Source organism: Trachurus japonicus, chromosome 6 (assembly GCF_045865225.1).
Source record: "Trachurus japonicus isolate A0001 chromosome 6, Traja_1.0".
NCBI lineage: Eukaryota > Metazoa > Chordata > Actinopteri > Carangiformes > Carangidae > Trachurus > Trachurus japonicus.
Window position 1 is genome coordinate 8,974,685 of NC_140912.1, and position 22,873 is coordinate 8,997,557.

Sequence of the window (22,873 nt, forward strand, 5' to 3'; positions counted from 1 at the left end):
CTTTGCAACTTCTTCTTCTCACTATGGTCTCCCAGCATTTAGTCTGGATCCTGGGACTGAAACCAGGGGTGGGTGGTGCTCTGAAGCCAGGCCGAGCTGTGGAGGGGCCCAGTACAGTGAGTACCATCGTTATTATTTGTTTCTTCTTAGAAAATGTGTACTGAGAATGCATTGCTGAATTGTTCACCTCACTGTTGGTGATGAGCTAACTGACTGTATATGTGTCTTGAACCTGAACAGGTGCTGACCACAGCAGTGATGACTGACCTGCCCGTCATCTCCAACATCCTGTCCAGACTGTTTGAGAGCTCCCAGTAAGCACCAGTGTTGTATCAGTGAAAACTAAGATTTAGAATATTATTAGGGTATTAATTTTGAATACTGTATACCAGCTGGTAAAGCTCACATCTGGACAAAAAGCATGAGTGTTATCCATACTCAGTAAACCTTGTTGTTTGTGTAGGAGTGCATAAAAAAAGAAAAAGAAAGATAAAATCTCACCTTGAAACTTTGTACACCGGTTTGGAAAATAATTTTTCATCCTCATAAATAATCATGGCACTGACCTGAAGAAGAGCTGCTGCACTCTTAGAGAGAATAGTGGCTCTTGTACACAATCTGAATTATTCAATATTCAGAGTGTATGCTGTGTGATGTAGGTACCTGGATGATGTCTCCCTCCATCACCTGATCAACGCTCTCTGCTCCCTCTCCCTGGAAGCCATGGAAATGGCTTATGGAAACAATAAGGTAAATACTTTCTGTAATTCAGGTGAAACTTGACTTTATACTTAAACAGTAACTGTATTTATTTAACAGTTAAATAGCATTCATAAATTAGCATTGGTAATGTATCAGTATGTTTGCACACATACAGAGCTCCTACTTCTGTGTTCAGTCAGAAAGTTACAATGAAATGTATCCAGCAGTGTTAACCTACATTTTGCATTTTCTTGTCTTGGCTTCAGGAGCCGTCTTTGTTTGCCGTGGCCAAGCTGTTGGAGACTGGCTTAGTCAACATGGATCGTATAGAGATTCTGTGGAGGCCTCTGACAGGCCACTTACTTGAGGTAAAATGTCAGATCAAGTTCTCTTTTATATATGACCCAAGTGACTTTTCAAATGTTTGACAGTATCTCCTCAGAACTGTAGCCCATGAAAAAGCTCTGTTACAAAACACTCACCTATCACTAACACTTCACTTTATTCAAACTGACAGGTCATGCATGTCAAACAAGGTCAAACAATACTACAGATCTATAGTAACACTTGATAAGAGCAATTTATTTTTCTGGTTACTCTCATTCCGACTAAAGTACGAGGTAAAATAAAAAATAACTTAATATAACCTCATACAGTGGAAGCACAAGACATTTTTACCTTGAATAGACACAAGATATACATTTATTTGAATAGAATCCTGTCTGCTGCAACAGTAACTGTCACCTTTTTTTAACGCCAGTTGGTTTGGTTTAAAATCTCCAATAATCGCACTGGAGACTTTCAAAAAGAAGATTAGAAAATTTGAAACCAATCTCTGTAAATAATAATGAATGAAAGAAGTTCAAATAATACCCAAAACATTGTTCTTTCTCCTCTGCCAGAGCCTTTTGGTTACTTTACTCAACATCACAGCTCTAATAATAATAATGACACTTTTTCCAAGGAATCTGGAGCACATGAGCCCCTAAAGTAAAAATTTGAAATTATAGCTGCGAGCTGCATCGCAGGGACTCAGGCTGGAGTCTAGCAGTTCAGTCATGCAGGAAACGAACAGTTGAACGAACTACAGAAAAACTGAAAGTTTTTAATTAGTCTCCCAGTTTTTGATTAAAATCAGGGTGATGAATATAACAGCTTCTCCTTGGTTTCACTGGATAAAAGATTTAGTTGTGTATTTAGAGCTATAGTATGTACAGAGCCCTGGCACGTAAGCATTTAAGGGGTTTATTACTTTGTATTTGCTGGAAATCACGTCCTTCTCATGTAAGAGGATTCTCCTTTTTATGTGTGTGTGTAAAAGTGAGTGTTTGGAGGTTGTCTTCACATTTTCTTTGTCTCCCCCTCTCTCTCTCTCTCTCTCTCTCTCTCTCTCTCTCTCTCTTTCTCCTTCTTTGTGCAATCCTGTCTGTTTTGCAGAAGGTAAGTTCAGATTCCCTCCTCCAAAATCACTGGCTTTCTCGTCTCCTTCTTTACTCCAATCTGTTCTCTCAGTCTGGCAACGACATGTTGGGAGTTGAGAGGTCGCTGTGTCAGAATTTGTCCCCACTGCGTTTGCTCCGCTACCAATCTTTGATTTTATGTTCCTCTTGTGCGCAGTTTGCAATGTGAAGCTCCGATTTGTCGCAGAATCCGAATCTAAAACTGCATCTGTGTTTTATGTTGCGCTGCTTATTTTTCATTGCAGGCTTGTTCAAATTCAAATTCTGTGATTTTTTTTATATATACAGTATATTATTTTAAAGGCAAAGTGACGATGACATACCCTTTATTTTGTTTTCATTTACAGATCTAGATAATGACAAAGAATTACCCTACGACACAAGATATTAATCACAATGCAGGGCAATCGATGACAAGTAACTTAATAGATACACATGGATCATTTTGGTTCTGAAGGAGCATAGCTGCAGAATGTACGCTTTCATTACAGTCTCTTTCTGCCTGTGCGCAATGGAAATATTTTCCATAGAAAGTCTGACTGAGTTTGACAAACATCCCTATAGACCATAAATGATTAATAATGACTGCAGATGAGTTGTACCATTTTATTTTCCCTGCGATTTTTCAAGGAGAAGAGTGAGGAAGGTTTTGTACGTCTGCTGAGCCAGGCCCCTCCATGTGTATCTATACTAGCTCTCATGATTACACTGTCTGTCTCCGTATCCTGTTATCACAGGGGGATCCCAGTCTTTACCACTCAGTCTGTGGTTTATTTCAACCACTTGTTTCACACCCACCCACTGTGGCCACTGCGGGGAAACACTGTTCCAAACAGCCTCTGCATCAGATCTGTTGTTCCTGGCTTGTGTATGCATTTGTGTGTATATGTGATATGTCCTGCAGGTCTGCCAGCACCCAAACTCCAGGATGAGAGAGTGGGGGGCGGAGGCATTGACGGCACTCATCAAAGCCGGCCTGGCTTACAAACACGACCCTCCGCTGGCCCAGAATCAGGTAGGCAACGCAACAGTCGTGTGTGATTGACATTCGGAAAAAAAAAAAAAATCTGCTTAAGGGGGTTGTATCCTTTGGGTTTCACCTCTTAATATTGCTCATGTGAAATGCTGACATTTGAGAAATCGCTGCGTGAGTCATGGCAGATAAGAAAACCCAAATTTCTTTAAACATGAAAAAACAGAGATGGCACAGTCACTTTCTCTTGTCGCTCACAAACACAGAGTCTGTGACCTTCACCTCGGTGAGACAGATAAAGGGACTGGTGCAGAGCTTATCTAAAGGAGGACAGAGCAACTGTGTGGAGACTAATAGAACAGCACAGAGCCATAAAAAGGATGAGTGTCCTGTAGAAAATACAGAAAGTGTTAGAAAACAGCAGTGGAAATAAAGAAATGACAGTTATCCTACCCAGTTCATTCAGATTAATTTTGCAACTCTCAGTCATTAGATACATTAATTCATGCATACTTACTATTTTTTTAAACAGTGATCCTCTTAAGCATCTGTGTTTCTCATGTTTTGTACATTTTCTCTTAAATGTATAAATGTCTCCATCTCAAACATGCTCTACAGAGAACTGTAGGGTTGTGCAAGTAACCTTCCTTTGTCTCAACAACAAGCTGAGAAATATTATGAAGATTTATTTGCAACAACTATAACAACAGATTTTACACCTGCCCACACAAGACACTGTATATCTCCCCCAAACCTGATGTAATACATGAGCTTAATAAAGATGACTTTTAGGTGCTTTCACCACCCTGCACTATTCTACATTTGTTCTAAATCGGTCCTCCGCATTGTTGTGATCGCATGATTTACAAAGGAAGGAAGGAAGATTGAAATTTTTTACAGATAATTGACTCTCAGTTAACAAATCATTCTCTTTCTTTTCATCCTCAAGCGGCTGCAGCTTCTGTTGCTGAACCCCCTGAAGGAGCTGTCCAATGTGCTACATGCAGACATCCGCCAGAAACAGTTGGAGAGTGTCCTGCAGATCCTGCAGAGCCAGGGTGACAGCCTGGGTCCCGGCTGGCCCCTCGTCTTGGGTGTCATAGGAGCCATCCGCAATGATCAGGGGTAAGAGCACACAGGCAGGAGAAAAAGATAAATTAGACAATGCCTTGTTGTTGCTCTATGCTTAATTACACTGAGTGTAAATCAAGAAACTTAACTCATCTCAAGGCGCGCCAATACAGGCATTCCCCATGATAGTGTAGCTACTGAACCAGACTACGAGAGCATAAAGGCTCAGGAAACCTTTGCAGGAGTTTTGAGTTAATGAGCTGATTAAAGTGTGACACCATTATGTTACAATAGTGAACTTCACACAATTTTCTAATTGTTTGATTTACTGAATTGGGGTTTCATTAAATATAAGCCATAATCAATCCAATTAAAAGAAATGAAGACATGGAATATTTCAGTCTGTGTGTAATGAACTTATATAATGTTTCACTATATAAATTAACTTTTCCATGATATTCTAAGTTATTGAGACGCGCCTGTGTGTGATTTTCCATCAGCGAGTCACTGATCCGAACAGCCTTCCAGTGCCTGCAGTTGGTGGTGACAGACTTCCTTCCCACCATGCCTTGCACGTGCCTCCAGATCGTAGTGGATGTAGCGGGCAGCTTCGGCCTGCAGAACCAGGAGCTCAACATCAGCCTCACTTCCATCGGCCTGTTGGTGAGATAACAGACATCTTAATATTTTGAAGCCTTGTGCTCACACACACAAAGGCAGGTGACTTGACAGTTAATTTTCTAGTCACATAGAACACACCGCAAGCTTACTGGACCTGTCAGTAGCCATTAGTTGAACATACAATATGTGAATGTCTTTAACTATGAAGGTGAAGCCTGTTTATGCTGACAGATATGTTATTTATGCCTCAGGTAACACAATTGAAAAGGGATTTATTTATATGGGAATTTAAAGTTCAGACAGTTTTCTTTTCAGAGAGATGTAAAGATGAAATATGTTTTGTTTAATATAATGAAACAATTACAATATCACATGATTCTTTGTTTTGCATTATTGTCTAACTTAACAGCACTCAACCGCTGCTCTGACGTTTTCTAGATACACTGTACAGTATTCAGGACACGCAAAACCTGGTATTGATCTGTGGTTTGCAGGATTATTTCTCCTGGAGTGTGGCAGCTCCTGTGAGATTACTTTATGGTAATATGATAGCTAAACCACCAGAAGCATTTCACCAACCATCCTCTCCAATTTATGCCTTCCACTTTCCCCCTCCACTTCCCTTATTTTCACCCACAGTGGAATATTTCAGACTACTTCTTCCAACGGGGCGAAGCCATCACACAGGAGCTGGAGCGGGAGGAGGAGGCTCTGCAGAAGCAGGCCCAGGAGAGAGGAGAGACCCTGAACAGGCCATTCCACCCAGCCCCTCCCTTCGACTGCCTGTGGCTGTGCCTGTACGCCAAGCTGGGCGAGCTGTGTGTTGACCCACGGCCCGCTGTGCGCAAAAGTGCTGGGCAGACATTGTTCTCCACCATCGCTGCCCATGGGACCTTGCTGCAGCAGCCAACATGGCATATTGTGGTCTGGAAGGTAACACACAAGAACGTGTCATTTGACAGGGTTCCTACGCAAGTATGGAAAATGGAAACTATTGTATGGAAATATATTTTTCTTAATCCTTATCTGGGTTTGGTCTAATATGAAATTATTTTGGTTAATTATAATCTCCTGGGAATTCATTGGTGACATAATGGCATACGAATTCAGAATAATTAAAACAAACTATTCATTGCATAATTTATTTACATGATACACATTTATTTACTCCATTTACTTTTACTGAAAAGTCTGGAAATTGGGGTCTAGCAAAAGTATGGAATTTTGAAATTTCAAATGTGTAGCAACCCTGATTTGATGTAATTTTGCTGAAGGAGGCCGTCATTTCTGTTGTTTGTACAAAAACTGCAAAACAGACATTTATTCAGGGAGAAGGTTAAACATTCTTTTATTATATGGCGACATAAGATCTTTACTTTGTCATTGATATCATATTTGAAGTGACTCTAAAAAATAGCTCTAGATGTGCTGTCTTTCAAGATCATCTGCCTCTTTGAAATGCGGCTGGCTGGTTAAACTCTTTCTGTGAACACCCCTAGGTGCTGTTCCACCTGCTGGACTGCGTGAGGACGTCGTCAACTACGGCCGACAAGGAGAAGATCGAGTCCGGCGGCGGCAACATCCTCATCCACCACTCGCGTGACACAGCAGAAAAGCAGTGGGCAGAGACGTGGGTGCTGACTCTCGCCGGGGTGGCACGGATATTCAACACCAGGCGGTATCTCCTCCAGCAGCTAGGTGAGCCTCTCATGATCTACAGTACTTAGCCACAGTCTCTGATGCTGGTTTACATACTGTGAGATAGACTATGACACATTGCTACAGTTTACCTCATAGTAGTAAACATAAGATATTAAATTGATTCAAAAATACGTGCCAAGTGTAGGTCCAGATAGGGCCTGTCTGTGCAGGTATATAACCACCTAATAATTCATATTAATCCCCATGTGGATAGCATTAATATGTATATATATTAATAACGTGAGCTCCTTATTTATTACTCTAATTCCCCTGAATGATATTTTACCCAGTGCCAAGTTCCAACAGTTGACTCATTTCTAACACACTTCAGCCTACTACACAGAAAACCAGCTGGAGGAATAGAGGAAATCTGTCCTACGTAGAATAATCAAATAGCTGGCAGTCTAATATCCGTGTGTTAGGCTCATACTCCTATTAATAAAATGTGATAACAGGAAACCAGACACACCTGTGGAGGTGCTAATTCTCTTCCATCATTTTTGCTTTTTTACGTGCAGGTGATTTCTTCGAGGCCTGGGAGGTGCTGCTCAACCACATTCAGTCAGCTGCTCTGAGCAAAAACAACGAAGTCTCCCTAGCTGCGCTCAAGAGCTTTCAAGAGATCCTACAGATCGTCACACCTGTGAAAGACTCAGATAAAGCAGGCGACGCGTTCGCCGCTATGGGCGTCCCCCCCGTGCTCATCGACCCTCTATCTGCGTCTGGTCCCGGCAGACCCCTGGTACGTTCAGATTCGCTAGTTGAACGGCTGACACGTTATAACGGTGCCGAGCTGCAGGCCCCTCCCCCTGGGGAAGAGTCAGCCTTAGAGGACTCTGCATTGTGGTGGTCGGCATGGAACACGTGGTATCGAACAGGAACGGACAGCACGAGGCCGCCCAGCGGCCCGACAGAGAAGCTCTCCTTTATCCCCAGCCAGCCCTTCCTCACAGCGTTGATACAGATTTTCCCAGCACTCTACCAGCACATCAAAGCCAATTTTAGTATGGAGGACCTGAAGAAGCTAGGGGTCATCCTCCATGGGGCTGTGTCTGTGCCTATCAGCAGTGATGCCTCACCTTTCATTCTCCCCTCCTACACCGAGGCTGTGCTCACCAGCTTGCAGGAAGCTGTGCTCACCGCTCTGGATGTTCTGCAGAAGGTAATTTGTCATCAGTAAACAAAACAACCAGTCCCAAAAATACTTTTAAAGGTCCTGCATTGTATAAAGTATTATTTTAATGTCCTCTTCTAATAATAAAGGAGGTATATCTTCTACTTTAATACTGTGAAAGTGTAAAAGCCTCAGTCCACAAAGAGCTACACACAGCCTTTATTCAAAAGCCTAAAACGAGCTGAAAGGACCTCTGTAACTTTGTGATGTCACAACAAAACAATCACTGCTCCCAGCCCCGCCCCACTGGACCCACCACCAGCTATATTTTATTAGATCACTTATAATACAGGCCTGTAGTTATTAGAGCTCTAGACAGAAGCTGAATTGTTTTAGTAAATGTAAAAAAGAAAAAAATACTAAAAATTAGTTACTAATTACCATAAACAGAGCATTGTCACAGCCTGTAACCTATATTCTCTATATGTAAGAAAACAAATCGCACTGTCATCGTTTTTATATTTCTTCAGTGAAAATCACATGCAAAAATGCTCCTTCCAACTGTTTTTCTACATATTGTTCAGCCCTAAAATGCACACACATAAACTTCTTTTAACATATTTAGTATTTGTATGTAGTGTTTTAGGGGGCTTTTCTGCTTGTAATTGATCGGATAGTCAAAGAGAGACAGAGAGGGGGAATGACATGCAGCAAAGGGCCACCATGGGATTCTAACCGGGGCAGTGAAGACTATAGGCTTTGTATATGGGGTGCCTGCTCAACCCAGTGAGCTATATGACCCCCCACAACATCTTTGACATACTGTATATTATAAGATTCTAGATACCTCACTGCAACTTGAGTGGTTGGTGGAGATAAACAACACAAGATGTGAATTCTAGTTTTTTGTAAAAAAAAATAATCACTTATCAGAATTGCTGAACAAGGACAAGGACAAAACATTTCTTTGCAGCTTTAATTGGCACCTAGAAGTGATACAATGACACTAGTCTTCTCTGTCATTTATACAGTGTCTTTAAGAGAATACAGCCTTTTACAATACCTGTCCTCCAAAACTTATTTCTTTCTATTTTGTGTCAGCTCAGCCCAGGAAACAGTGTGTTAGTCTGTTAAATTATGCAATGTGCAGTCCCGCAGTGGATGTCAGCAGTGTTTGTTCCTCCCTTTCCCCCCTGCTGCAGGCCATCTGTGTGGGCCCGGAGAACCTGCAGGTCATGTACCCGGCCATCTTTGAACAGCTGCTACTCTTCGTGGAGTTCTCCTGCAAGCCTCCTCAGTACGGCAGGATGGAAACCAAACACGTGGCCAATGCCAAATACAACCAGGTAGGGGGACATGGACTTGGCTGTTTGACCGCTTGGTTTTCATTTGCCGAGTTCTTTTTCACAGTTTCTTTCATTTGAAAAGTCGGAGCGTGTACACTGTTATTCATCGCTCCTCTCTCTTCAGCCATCCTCAACAAGATCATCCGCCTTCTTTGATGTTCATGAAACACACACACGCACACACACACCCTCCCTCCCTCCCCAGACGGTCTCATCCTTATGAAACCTCTTTCGTGGCCCTTCATGAGACTGACAGGTTATTCTGGATTCCTATTAGCACCCCCAAGCCAAATCGTCCTCATATTTCCTCTGTCGTGCTTCATGGTGCTGGCAACACGCCAGCGAAATGTTTCACTACTTTTCAGTTCAAACACAGTTTAAATTCATTTAACGAAGAGGTTACCTTCAAGGAACCCAGTGATCTTGAGCAAAATTGCTTCATTTATAAAAACCACCCACTCGTTTCTTCTCGAGTACCGAGGAGTCTTTTCAAAACATTGTTCCGATGTCAGTCTCTCGCTCACTCCTTGTTCTGGAAAACTAATACAATCCAGCAGGTGCTGCGCCTTCAGGGAAATGCTGCGGGTTGTCTCCATGCGACTGGCAGGCTGAGAAATGTTAGCTCTGCACATTACACGCCTGAAATTCGGATGGCCAGCCTGTTAGTCCTGCATGTGGGGCCCAGACTCAGACCTTGTATCGGACACTTTTGTTGATCTGAATCTGCCTAAACTGTTTAAGAGACAGGGTCAAACAAATTTCCCAATCAGCCAAACAGACGTTATGGGTGGTCTCGACTGCCTTTCTGTCAGATATCCTTGGTGCTAGGAGTGAGTGTCGTTGCCCTAAATTTGTCCTTGATTATTGAATCTACTTTAGCCAACATGCCACTGCAAATTTGAAATCACCAGTTTAATCGCAATCTTCTCTCGTTCTGTTTCTTGGGACTATTCGCTGGATCACCATTTTAGATCCAGCTGTTTGCACCGGTGAGTTCCATCATCTCCTTCAGCCCCCCCCCCCCTGTAATAGTTGTACTAAGCTGTGCTGAATGGTGATGACCTACCCTCTGCGGTAGGTGAGAGATCACGCCGCATGGTAGGCTCTCACGTCTCATCTGCATCTCTCACTCACTCCATGCTCCCCCTCTCTGCCTGCCACTAACTGGTGGTCGTTGCCTCTGTGTGCACAGTTCCCTGTGCAGTTCCATTTTCAGTTGACTTTGTGTTTTCGGTGATGTTCATATACATGTGTGGTTCTTTTTTTATTCTATTTCTTAAAGACACACTTTGTGGCATCATGTCTTTTCTTTTTTTTTGGCTATAACATGTCAGCTGTTATGTGTCATATGAGCATACCAAAAGTGTAAACACACTAATAGTCACTATGGCTTCAATATAAGTGTGTGTCACTTATACAAAGTGTCTCTTTAAAAACTGCTTTCAGTGTGGCCAATAAGTGTGGAGAGAATGGTGTTCAGGTTTGTTTGACTAACGTGTCTCTCTCCTTGTGCAACCTTGTCGCCCCGCAGGCCGAATGGGTTGCCTTAAACTATGTGCCCTTTGCTGAGCGCTCTCTGGAGGTGGTGGTGGACCTGTACCACAAGACTGCGTGCCACAAAGCTGTCATCAACGAGAAGGTCCTGCAGAACATCATCAAGGTATTTTCCACCGGGAAGGGGTGTTCAGTTTCCATGGTTACGTAACTCCTAGTTCAGTCTTGGAATTGATAGACTTGTTAAAAGAAGATTGCTGAATCCTGTGCAGTGATAAAAATGTGAGATAAAAACATTCTGTGATGGTAAGAGGAGATTAAAAGAACTGCTAATGTGTGAAGGCAAGTCGGGCTTCTGTTGTACAGAGTACGCCATCAATCAATAGATTAATCAATATTTTGTAATTAACAATGGATCAGATGACTACATGTATCTGAAAGGAGTTGCACACACAGAATTATCACCCACCTCTGCATCAATCCTCAGCTCCTCCAAACCTTTTCAACTCATTGTTATTATTAAACTTTTGTTAAGATACACTCTCGCTTATTTCTTTCCTTTTCTCTCTCTTTCTGTATGTAAACATACACACACACAAGCAAAGTTAGCTACTACAGTAGCTGGTGAACATAATGGAGTATTTCCTCAAGGACGTTGTGTGAAGCAAAAGTCCAAAAGTGAAAAGGATGGTGAATATTAAACTTACATTAATTGGATTCCCACAAACGTGACTTAAAAGTAAATTCCAATATAACTCAGCATCTTGAAAAAAGAAAAGAAGGTTCCACCGCACTCAATGGGGTACATTCAATAAATTTATTTGTTAAAACCGCAGCAACGTGTTGCTGCCCCGTGGGCTTCATCAGGCTGATGAATCCCACGGGGCGAAACGCGTTGCTGCGGTTTTTTTTCATGGTTGATTTCATGGTTTTTGTTCCTGACACCACCTGCACCATTGTGGAGTTTCATCTGAGTTGTGCAGGGGCAATCTCTTCTCTATTTATAACTCAGCATCTGTTAATTAGTATTTGTGTCTGTTTGTTTGCTATGTATCATATCAACCTCAAGTTAATGTAATTGCTGTTTATAGATTGTTGGGTTCTGATGGTTTAAACACACAGTTAAGAAGTACTGTAGAAATAATGTCAGTGAGTAATGTTCGGTTCAGTTCTGCCTCCTCCAAGGTGCTTGGACAAAGTAACCATGACTGAGTGAGAGAAAGGCCAAAATTAATATTGTGAGTGAATGAAGAAAGGAAAGAGTTCCACTGCACACAATGTGGTCATTTCAACACTGATTTATTGTTAAAAGTATTGTGAGTGAGCTACCCTCTGAAAGTAAGGGAAGCTTTGGATGTAAAACATGTGGCATACGTTGAAATAACTAGTTAATTCTGTTTGTCTCGGGAATGTGTCGGTGTCAATCAGCCTCTGGGAAACTATTGTGGAGTAGACGAGTAGTTGATGGCCAACACAGTGAGAATTCCTAAACCTTTTACTACATACTGTCAAAAACCAAAATATATTGTTAGTCTTATTCAGTTTCTGACACCTGCGTTTAACTGCTCTTTTCCCATAGTGTGTTCATAGGAAACCCTAAACAGAGGAGAAGTTCATCTGCCAGGGAACTATTATGAAGGTTCCCTGCAGACAGCCAAATCTTGCTCCCACCCGTTTTTTGTCTCCAAAACAAGAAAGCAATACTTGTAAAACCTCAGCCGTGGGGAACCCAGCTGTTCTCTGAAAAAGAGGACTTGGTCATAATGGCCTTGGTCATAAAGATGGCCTATTACATTTTCTGTTTTGTAGAATGAAACTTGAAGTGGATGTCACCTCTGCCTGGTACAGAAACATCTTCAAATACTTTGATCTCTAAATTTGAGTCTCTACATTTCAGTATAATACAAGAGGGTGAAAGGTTACTCCAGCTAGATCTTCTGTGTTTCAGTCTCACAATCAGTTTCTATTGCTGTCTCTTCCTTTATTCATCCTCCTCCAGACTTTAAGGATGCCCTTGGGTTTGAAATATGCTTGTCCATCGGAGAGCACCTGGAAGCTCGCCGTTTCATCTCTGCTTAAGGGGTTGTCCATCGGACTGCCAGTTGCACGGCAGCACGCCTCATCCGGGAAGTTCGACACCATGTGGCCAGAGCTGGCCAACGCCTTTGAAGACTTTCTCTTTACCAAAAGGTGCAGAATATAAAAGCCACATCATCACCAGTACATATCTACATATGAATGTCTTGAAATCTGATTTGACAGCTCATTGTCTTGGGTGTTTTCTTTTCGTAGCACACCACCAGATAACCTGTCCATTCAGGAGTTTCAGAAGAATGAAGCTGTTGATGTAGAGGTAAATACCTGCTCCTTCCATTAACTCTGTCAACAAGGTTCTCTGAGTTCTCCCTCTTCACTGCTGTGTCCTCCTCATTTTAGGTGGTCCAGCTGATCAGCACAGAGATTTTACCGTTTGCCAATTTCATCCCCAAAGACTTTGTTGGCCAGATCATGGCTATGCTCAATAAAGGCTCCATTCACTCACAGTCCCCATCATTCACAGGTAAGATTTGAATACTTTGGCAGCTATGTTTGTACAGCTAACTTGCATTTCAGCCATTAATGCAACAGCAGGGTGGCCAAGAGCTGCTTAAAATTGTCAGAGGAATCTCACTGTAGTCAGGCATTGTTGCAAAAGCGCTCCCTGTGGTTCACCAGCAACAATGGCTCCTGTCAAACCCTTCATGTGTTGAGCAAGACAGTAAAACCCCTTCTGTACGCTCATTGTGCTGTAAATCACTCAAGAGAGTGGCATCTGCTAAATGCTGGAAAATGTAAAATGGATGTCTTTCAACAGAGGCAGAGATCGATGTGCGGATGAGGGAGGAGTTTTCCAAAGTGTGTTTCGAGACGCTGCTGCAGTTTTCCTTCAGCAACAAGGTGTCCACCCCACAGGAGGGATACATCTCTCGTATGGCACTTTCAGTTCTCCTCAAGAGGTCACAGGACGTTCTCCGGCGCTATGTAGAGGATGAGAGGTTGAGTGGACGCTGCCCCCTGCCCAGGTACAACGGTCCACTCACTTGTGAATACAGTGCAACATGACGCACCTGCAAAAAACACTTGTTCGTTTGTTTTAACGTTGTTTTTGTTTCCATGTCTTTGGACACATGTCTCCATCAGGAATCCAAGCTAAACTCTGTTGACAGCCCCATGATTTAACCACTGAGATATTGCAATATGGAAAACCCAGACCACCCCAGCTCTATCCATCATTGTTCCATTTCTCTCTTGTAAACAATACAAATCACTGTACTTATCCAGTTTCACACAGTGTGCTTTAGTGTTGGGTGTAACTCCTCTTTCTGCAGCACTTTTTTTTTTCTAAACAGGATGGAAGTTAAATGGTGTCCATAGGGAAATTTAACCATTACTACAGAAAATGAGACAGTCAGGAAGTTGAGAAATTTTGGATAATCAGAGTACACTCAAAAATAATCAAATGGAAAATTTGCTTGAATACAGACAATCAATATTTTTAACCTTTGTCATGGGTGGGAAGGATTACCAGAGCATGTAAAGAAAACTTAACTGACTGAAGAATGAGTGCAAAAAGCAAATATCAAGTGAGATTTTGTTAATAGAGATTGGTAACATAGTATTACTGTATGTGTTGCTGTACTGAATTCACATCGATCTAATGACTTGTACACACCAGTTAGATCTTAATGTGGACAGAAGGAGTTTTCATATTTATTTCATCACACTACTTCGGTACATGAACAAAACAAGTACTTCATCTTTGACATGCTAAATAGATATTAGCTTTTCTGAATGAGTCCATTTTGTATTTTGAGCTATGTGCTTATCAAAAACGTCCTATGTTACCATGGACATAGTGTAATTTGCTAACAATATGTTGTATCGGGAAGAGAAAATTGAGTTTGGTTGGTTGCTATATATTAATAGGAAGTCCTTCAGACCTTCAGTCACCATTTTCACAGCTCTGTGAATTTCTGTATGTGTTGGCCTGTTTGATTAAAGGACATATTTCTAGGTTTTGCTATGCTACATATAGATAGCATTAGCATCACCAGCTGTTTACTTAACAATCTGGAAGAAACAGCATCATTCCACCAACAGCTGTCTCCATGGTGACAGCAATGTCAATGTTAACTGTTGGCTGTATGTATAACACCTCTTCTTCTCCTGAAGAGTGTTAGCATGTTAACCAGGTAGCTGTAGCTGCTCTTGTCATGTTCCAGCAGTGTCCATTTAGACCTGTAGTCTTAGCCCTGCTCAGAGGGCATATTATAGCCTACTGTACAAGAAAGACAGTGACAAGGGACTGACAAAACCACTCATTCCTGGCAAGAAAACCTATATCTCCTTTACTGTTAATTTATTCTGTCATGGACGAGTTCATCATTTTACAGGGTGTGTTCCTTATTTTCTTGTCCCACAATTGTAGCCTTTTCATGTTTTCTGTTCTGTATCTCATAATACCTAATGAAGGTATTTTGTCTTTTTCATTTTAGGCAACAAGTGACAGAGATTATCTTTGTCTTGAAAGCTATCAGCACTTTGATGGACTCGCTTAAAAAGACGCAGCCAGAAAACGGTAAGTATCAAACTGTGTCAAGGATTAAATAGATCTTGGAAAGAGCAGGCATAATGGGAAAAAAAAATACAATAATGCCACGATATCTATCATCTATTCATTCCAGATAAATGTGTCAGAGTACAGTTGGGACCATTTTTCACATGAGTTTCATCTCTAATCTCTGTAGAAATGTTTGTTTCCAGCAAGGTCAATTAAAAGGAGTGATTTATTTTTTGTACAGCAATGGATTGAAGTGAAACAAGTGAAATTACGTTTTTGAAGTGCCCTTCACAATGTTTGCATTACAGTGCCCTTTATTCAGAACAAAACTAATTTCCATATGCCTGTGGGAATTTTATGGTGGAAATTATTTCTGTGATTGCCCTCTGTTACAGTTTATATTCTCTTTCTTCCTCTCCCTCCCATCCTCAATCATCCTTTCTGTTTTTTTCCTTCCTCCTCTTCTTCTGCAATTCTTTTGTTTACCGCCTGCAGTGGATGGCAACACATGGGCTCAGGTGATTGCCCTGTACCCCACACTGGTAGAGTGCATTACTTGCTCTTCGTCTGAAGTGAGCTCAGCCCTGAAAGAGGCCCTCGGGCCCTTCAAAGACTTTATGCAGCCACCCGTCTCCAGAGTCCAGAACGGAGAGTCCTGACCAGGTTCGCTCTGAGCTCAATGGTTTTTTTTATTATTATTATGAAGAAGTCTTGAATGTGTCTTCTTGACCCATGTGCTCCACAAGCACACGGACATGAACTCCATGTGAGACCCATCTACGGTGACATGAAGCAACCCATGGTGAACAGAGATCCAAGGCCCGCTCGGAGCCCATCTATGACCCTGACCTTCATACGCATCATCGTATGCTTCTCATGTGAGCTGATATTGCCTCTGCCCCTCTCCATTCTCATACAGACTGGCTGCACTCTTGTGTTAACTACAGAGATCTAAAAAAAAAAATTGCAGTGTTGCCTCTGGGTGTGTGGTGATAGTGTTGATGATATTAAAAAAATATATTAAAAAAAAGAGGCAGAAACTGGGGCTTTAATGATCTTAAAAATTAACATTTAGACTTTTGCAACATTTTCAACAGTGAGGATTTTATGCAAGAAAACAAATCTTACTGTAACATTCCATGTCATCTTTAGCCAGCCATCTGAGAAGGGATGTACTTGTCTGTATAAAATAAATGGGACAATTCTACAATCAGCTCTGTGCTGTGAGTGTGCTCAGTTTTCTTACAATAACCACTTATAATCTTAAAAAAACAAACAAAAAACTATTTATAACAATCAATTTTTATCAGCTACAATGTCCCTGCATTATTCCCTGTTTATTTAAAGACATGCAACCTTTAAGTCTGAACCTTGTTAAAAGGTCACCACCATAGACATAAATCCATTATAATACATCTACTTCCTGGTTCAGATTTGTTTAGATTCACTTGAATCATTTTAATGTTTTTCTTTTTTTTTGATGCAGTCTTTATCCAGGATGCCAAGGTCCCTCAGAGTAGACTGACCCACTGGCTCCGCTCTTGCTTGATTAAAATTCAAACTCATGTTTCAAACCTCAGAACAAAGTCTACTGATCACAACTGCTGCTGTTTCTACAAGAGAATTTCAGGAATAAGAAAAATGTCCTGTCAGAACCAGTTGTATAGGCGCCGCTCGCAAGATAGTTCAGAGTAAATGGAGGTGTATGTAGTTGCATCTGATTAGATTTCTGCAGCTCATAAATTGTCGTAAAATACCCTTTTGTAAGTATCTGTGACATTACACACCACAGCCACTTAGAATAAGCAGAGTGCAAGTGAAATGATGACAAAATTCCCTGTAATAGAGATGAGTCTTTAATATTCTCTCTGTGATTCACTGTGTACTATCTTGTGAGTGCTCTCTAGATGAATCAAGGCCGATTTCCATACAATTGCACTAACAGGAAATAGAGAGGTTCTCTGTCGATGGGCTCCACTCTCTTGTCCTGTGGGTCGCTGTTGCACGAGTGGACCTGGTCCAGTAACTGAACAGCTCCCCTTGTGAAGAATGTGCAGCCCTTTACATGTGCATTAGTGACACTGACTGAGAAACAAGCCAGTTCTACTAATGTTTCAGGCTGAAGCACAAGGAAACATACTCATCTTTGAGACTAGATTTAAAAAAATCCAATGTTTGATAAATGAATATCCCTTTGAGTTATTTTTCAAACAAAACATAAAGAAAAAGTATAGGTCCAACAAAACACATCCATGTTATGAGCAAACCATATTATTACCATATTAATATATTGTATGGCCATAAGATATGTGGTTCAAATGGAACAATGTAATGACATTATGGAGGTATCATCTTTATTGTTATCTTTACTGAGTTTGAGGACATTTTAAACACTACACTTAAGTCTCAGAGTCCCATCATCTTTAACTGTAAACTCCAGAAACAGAAAGCAGCCTTCAGGGACCCCCAATGTCCCCTGGAGGTCCCCGAGTCCTAGTTTAGGACCATTCAGTAGGCAGTGGTGGTAAGAACGGCGTTATACTGTAAAATTATTAGTTTTCGAGTAGCCTAGCCTAATAATTTTTTTTTTTTTTTTTAAAAAGGTTTCTCCTGTTATCACGCCAGTAGCCTACCATACTGACAATAAGATGCGCCTATTACTTGACTCAAGAAGTCCCGTCACAAGAAAACGCATAAGAAACACTTTTTTATTCAGTCCATCAACTAGTCGGAAGAAAGCTGTTTATCTGGAACTAACCAACGCGCATCGCGGAGCCTGCCTGTGCGGAGGAATAGTTCCAGATAAACCGTGGCAAGGCGGGTGAGTCCAAATAATTTTACATTTGAGGGTGTAATATATGTCACACCAATATGTTAAACCCAATAGTTACTTTTCCTGGTAATTAGTTGCTTTTATAATTGAGTTACTGACTCGGTTATTTATTTAGGGGAAAGTAACTTGTAACTGTAACAAATACTTTTTAAAAGTAACGTGCCCAACCCTGTCAGTAGGTCATATGAGGGGAAAGGACCGTTTTGGGGTTTGCACTGTAGAAGAGGGAGGAGGCGGAGGAGGAGGAGGAGGCGAGCGGAGGGAGCAGGTCTGCTTGGGCGGGGTTTCCCTCTTATTTCAAGTCTGCACAGAGGAGCAGCGACACGGGAGAGAGAGGACGGTCCATCTCCGGCTGCATGGGAATGTCGCTGCTGTGGTCGAGACGGTGCTGCTGCTGCTTCTTTTCTCTTTTTTTGAGCTCCACGAGAAACACGTATTTTTCCTGCTTTTTTATTTTCAAGATTAATATCCTGTTCTTCGCCTTGCTCTCGCATTTGACCACGTACTGGCTGAGGTAGTAGTTTGTGCTGTTGGTTGGGTTGTGACACTGCCCGCTATGGAGATGACTGCGCAAGCTACTGCCTTGCTAGTGCTGGTGCCTTCACTTCAGCCGCGCGAGGAGGGAGAGAAAAAAAAGCCTATGCTCTCAACGCTGTTAAACGGTTTTTCCAGGTAATACACGCCGCCAGTGTTGCATCTAGTCACCGTTTTGCATATATATATATATTTTTTTTTTAAAACGTATGTACTGCTTTTTAAACGGACAATGGCTTGTGGTCGCATTGTTGCATTTTGGAGCTGAAACCGTCTCAGAACTGTATCATGTATCATCTAATAAAATAGTGAATGACTGTGCGGGAAAAAGGCACTTCTGTTGTATGCAGTTTTGATTTCACACAGACCTAATGAGATTCAGCTTCATTAACGTGCATTTAATTGTAACTGGTAGCCTACCACGATGCCTTTTTTTTTCTTTTTTTCCCCTTCTTCGCAGGAGGAAGGAGGTTCTTGCATGTGGTAGACGGTTCCTTTTTAATATGCAAGTTTTTAATAATTTGGTGTGCACATTTTTAAAATACACGAGCAGGTCGTATGGATTTGCATAGTTTTCCAGCCCCCCAGGCGGAGTGGGCTGTATAGAAAGCATGTAGGTCAAGTACTGTTGCTATGAGGAGAGGAGTGACGTGGCTCCCGCTGCCCACAGAGGTATCCTACAATACATCTGCTCTGATGCACTCAATCTGGCTTTATGGCTTTCCCTTCTTTGTTAATAAAGCCGCATACCATCAGACACTGGGGCAGATAATGTGTGTGTGTGTGCTCCTGCATCTAAACACCTCTCTCTCTTCTATGCAGGGCAGAGCTCAGCTCAGACATAAATCTGTGCAGCGCTGTTGGCACTATTCACCAAATAATCTGATTATTATGCTAAATCTGGGTGGTGTGTGCTTCAGTATTTGAACTCTGTGCTGCACACAGACACAGCACATGACTTAACCCCCAGGTCTGGGAGCACAGCGCTGATGTGGGTCATGCGTTGTGAGTTAACCTTTGAAATCCTCCCTCTGGTGCCCAGCAGCATCTGGCTGCTCTGTATCACATTAGTATGGTCAGTCAATGGTCTCGTGATGGGGGGTGGGGACCGGAATGGGTAATGAGCTCGGATTGGCTGTAGGGGCCAAGGCAGCACTGGGTCGATGAAACCGTGCAGGGGCTGCAGTCTTGAGTTCAGACCCCCCCCACCCCACCACCCCATAGCCTGAGAGGAGAGCACGCCGCTCATTCACTGACTGACTGAAGATTGAATCCTGCGTTTGACCTTCCAAGGATACTCCCATGAAATATTTATGAGTTCACACATGATGGTGTGTCAGGCAGACTTCTGTTCATACTGGACTACAGTTCCTCCCACTAGCATCTGCCCTGACATTACACAATACATTCTACTCCAGCTACTCATCATAGAGAAAACGTAAAGGTTAAAACGAGTATCTTTGCAGAACAAGCCGACTCGTAAACAACCCACAGAGGGAACCTGTAGGTGTGTGTCAAGCCTGTTGAGTAGCAGTCTACAGGTCTGCCTTAAATATATTCAAATAAGTGTAAGAAATACACGTAATCCAGCCTCCAGGGTAAAACCAAACATCATCTATCACATAGTGACGGTACAGAGAGGCAGCCTATGGACCAGTGAGCAGTGCAGAGGCAGCCCACGTCCTCCTCATCCATCTTGTGTCAGAGCTCTCATTTGAGCTGGGCCGCAGATAAATCATACTTGAGGCAGCCGGAGCCCTAAAGCAGTAAATTAAAGCCCCCTGTGGAAAATCTGCCCGCTCATGTGAGGTATCGCAGCTGCACTGCCGAAGCAGCCGCACCTTTGTCCTGACAGGACGGTCCACTCGTGTGTGTGTGTGTGTGTGTGTGTGTGTGTGTGTGTGTACTCTGTGTTTACTAAATACCTTAACACACTGCCTCTGTAATGCAGCAAGTGTAGGATTGGTGATGAAATGATTAGTGGAGTTGACTGTGAAAACATCTGATCTGATATATCTGATGAATGTTAATTAATCTGCCTATTATTAAGTGTTAGCTGTATAAAGAATACAAAACATGGGCAACACCCAGAAATACATAAGAAGAAATGATTTCAACTATTAATCAGTTTTCAATTTATGGATTTATTTCAAATAGTTGATTGATTGCCTATTATTGCAGCCCTAATTTTAAAATTGACAAATCAACCATGTACTTAAATGATTAATTAATCATTTTTAGTATTAAGTAACATAACATGTTCTAGTACTCTCTTCTCAAATGTGAGTATTTTTATGTTTTAAGTGATTGGCAGAAAAACTGAGTCACAGCCCTATTTGGAGAACTGGAGGAAACACAAGTCATAAAAACAATCTGAAAGATCAGCATCTCTTCACTTAATCCTCCTCTGGCACGAGGCTTTAGGGCTGTGGCCTCAGATATCCCATGTTGCACTGCAGTGAGAAACAGCGTCACCTCTCCGGCACAGGAGATGAGTATCCGCTGCAAGCCCACTCAGCATCTCCCCCAGATCTATCCACGGGTGGGGTGGGAGTGCTGTGACCTTGGAAAAACAAGCCACCCACAGGATCGACTGTGTCATCATTGCCGTCATCCAATCTGGACCACACACACACACGTGTGGAGAGTAGGAGTGTAGTGCCAGATCAGTGCTTGCCTGAGAGGAGGAGGATGCGGCGCTGGCCTGTGGGGACCAGATGGCCCTCCAGCTCCTGCAGAGGACCCATGAGTTTGACACTCCTACTACACATCTCCATTCTCCGAGTGTGTAAAGATACACAGTAGATTAGTGTGTAGGTTTTACATGCTTGTATCTCCACCTGTTGATTGGTTGTTGACATGGTTTGTCTTTACAGCATATCCTCTGCTTTTCATTTCCACTGTATGTGTTTGGTTACTTAATTTTTTTTATCTTAAAAAAGTTTACACTTAACTAAAATAAGGAAGAAGATGGAAATGTGATATATAAGACTCAACAAAGACATAAAAAAAAAAGTAGAAATAGGTCAATTCAGTCAAAAACAAGTGACACAAACCTCACTGGTTAGTTCACTGACACCTGTGTGTGGACGAGAACCTCCCCAGCCTCCAACAGTAAGTCTGTCAGTGCATGTGAATGCTTCCTGACCTTAGTTCGATTTGCCTTAATGAATAATGGAATAAAAAGACATAAAAACAAATCAACAACAAGGATCTCCCTCCTCACAGCACGTTGTAACACATCACAGTAGGAAACCCACAGGTGTAAATAATAAAGTGAACCACGGCTGCGTCACTGTTTCCTGGGACACTGGTATGGCACCTGAATAAAGGCCTGTTTTAACCTGCTGTTGCCACAGCTCCAGCTGACACCAGCTAAAATAAATATAGAATAGAATATACAGGACTTGGGAGTTCCAGTGGATAATGTTTGGCACTAACCGTCAACACCTGTACAGTGATGGTAATGCGATTTAGACACTTTAGATTTAAGGTGTGGCAGTGAAACGTGCTTCTCTCTATGTAACTATGACTAATGTCCAACATTTGGTGTTCCCACCTATTAACAATGGTAAAAAAATAAATAAATAAACCAAGAAGTAACCTACTCCATCAATACGTCTTCAAAGGGAAAAAGAAATATCACAAAGAGGACAAATAGTTGTCAGGTGTAAGACACCTTTACCTCTCACAGCAGGAGACAATGGAAGGCATGTTTTTCATACTGGATCTCTGCCCTGTCATGGATTATGAAAGCTTAACCCTGGGTTTGATTTCCGTCTTTGTTCCCAGGTATTTCAGGTATTTGATCTCACATCACTTCAGTAGGAGTGACATACACGTGGCAGAATATGCACCTAAAAGTAAAAGAAAAACGATTCCTCTTCTTTTACTCCACAACCATTCTTGCTTATCGAATGTAAGCGACAAGACAGATCTGAAATAAGGAGGAACATCTCTTCCACTTTTTCGCTCTTTGTTATCAAGCTGTCTTTCATCACTTCTGGGTGTTAGTGCTTCAGTGTCGAATTACGGCCCCTCGCAGCAGCCTCCACCATGAAATCTTCTATCAGGCTACTCTGAGAACTGATACCCTTCATCCTTCACCCACATATTGCTTTGGGATTCACTTGACACAGTTTGTCTGACTTGTGATGGCCATTCTGCAGAGTTACTGGAGTGGAGGGGAGTTTGTCCCCATTCAAGTTCCTCCAGAGTTTCTTTGCAGAATTGCAGTGAAACATCTGGACTTTTTTTTATACAACTAAAACTAAATCCTCTTGCTCAGATGACCATTATGCCTGTTTACTCTCACAAACCTGTCACTCATAACTCGGCTATTGTTTTCCTGTCTGCTACACAGTCAGCACAGTGACTTTATACCAGTGACACAGCAGAGTAACATGGAAAACAATGTGAAAAGA

At 42.0% G+C, this 22,873-nt stretch overlaps 1 protein-coding gene across 3 annotated transcripts in view; it reads left to right on the top strand.

Moving 5' to 3' along the window:
- mon2 (MON2 homolog, regulator of endosome-to-Golgi trafficking) overlaps window positions 1-16,295 on the top strand; it is a 40,447-nt gene extending 24,152 nt beyond the window's left edge. The window contains exons 17-35 of one of the 3 annotated variants that reach the window (XM_085778586.1): window positions 36-116; window positions 241-314; window positions 660-750; window positions 969-1,070; window positions 3,067-3,177; window positions 4,085-4,260; window positions 4,707-4,869; window positions 5,467-5,760; window positions 6,327-6,525; window positions 7,047-7,690; window positions 8,845-8,988; window positions 9,960-9,977; window positions 10,520-10,648; window positions 12,482-12,672; window positions 12,775-12,835; window positions 12,919-13,042; window positions 13,337-13,544; window positions 15,018-15,100; window positions 15,578-16,295. In XM_085778586.1, coding sequence (XP_085634712.1) covers window positions 36-116; window positions 241-314; window positions 660-750; window positions 969-1,070; window positions 3,067-3,177; window positions 4,085-4,260; window positions 4,707-4,869; window positions 5,467-5,760; window positions 6,327-6,525; window positions 7,047-7,690; window positions 8,845-8,988; window positions 9,960-9,977; window positions 10,520-10,648; window positions 12,482-12,672; window positions 12,775-12,835; window positions 12,919-13,042; window positions 13,337-13,544; window positions 15,018-15,100; window positions 15,578-15,741 — 3,057 coding nt within the window. In that variant the 3' untranslated portion in view covers window positions 15,742-16,295. Of the gene's footprint in view, window positions 1-35; window positions 117-240; window positions 315-659; window positions 751-968; window positions 1,071-3,066; window positions 3,178-4,084; window positions 4,261-4,706; window positions 4,870-5,460; window positions 5,761-6,326; window positions 6,526-7,046; window positions 7,691-8,844; window positions 8,989-9,959; window positions 9,978-10,519; window positions 10,649-12,481; window positions 12,673-12,774; window positions 12,836-12,918; window positions 13,043-13,336; window positions 13,545-15,017; window positions 15,101-15,577 lie in introns of all 3 variants that reach the window. The other 2 variants (XM_085778587.1, XM_085778588.1) reach the window with 2 other exon arrangements.
- Window positions 16,296-22,873: the final 6,578 nt, after the last annotated feature.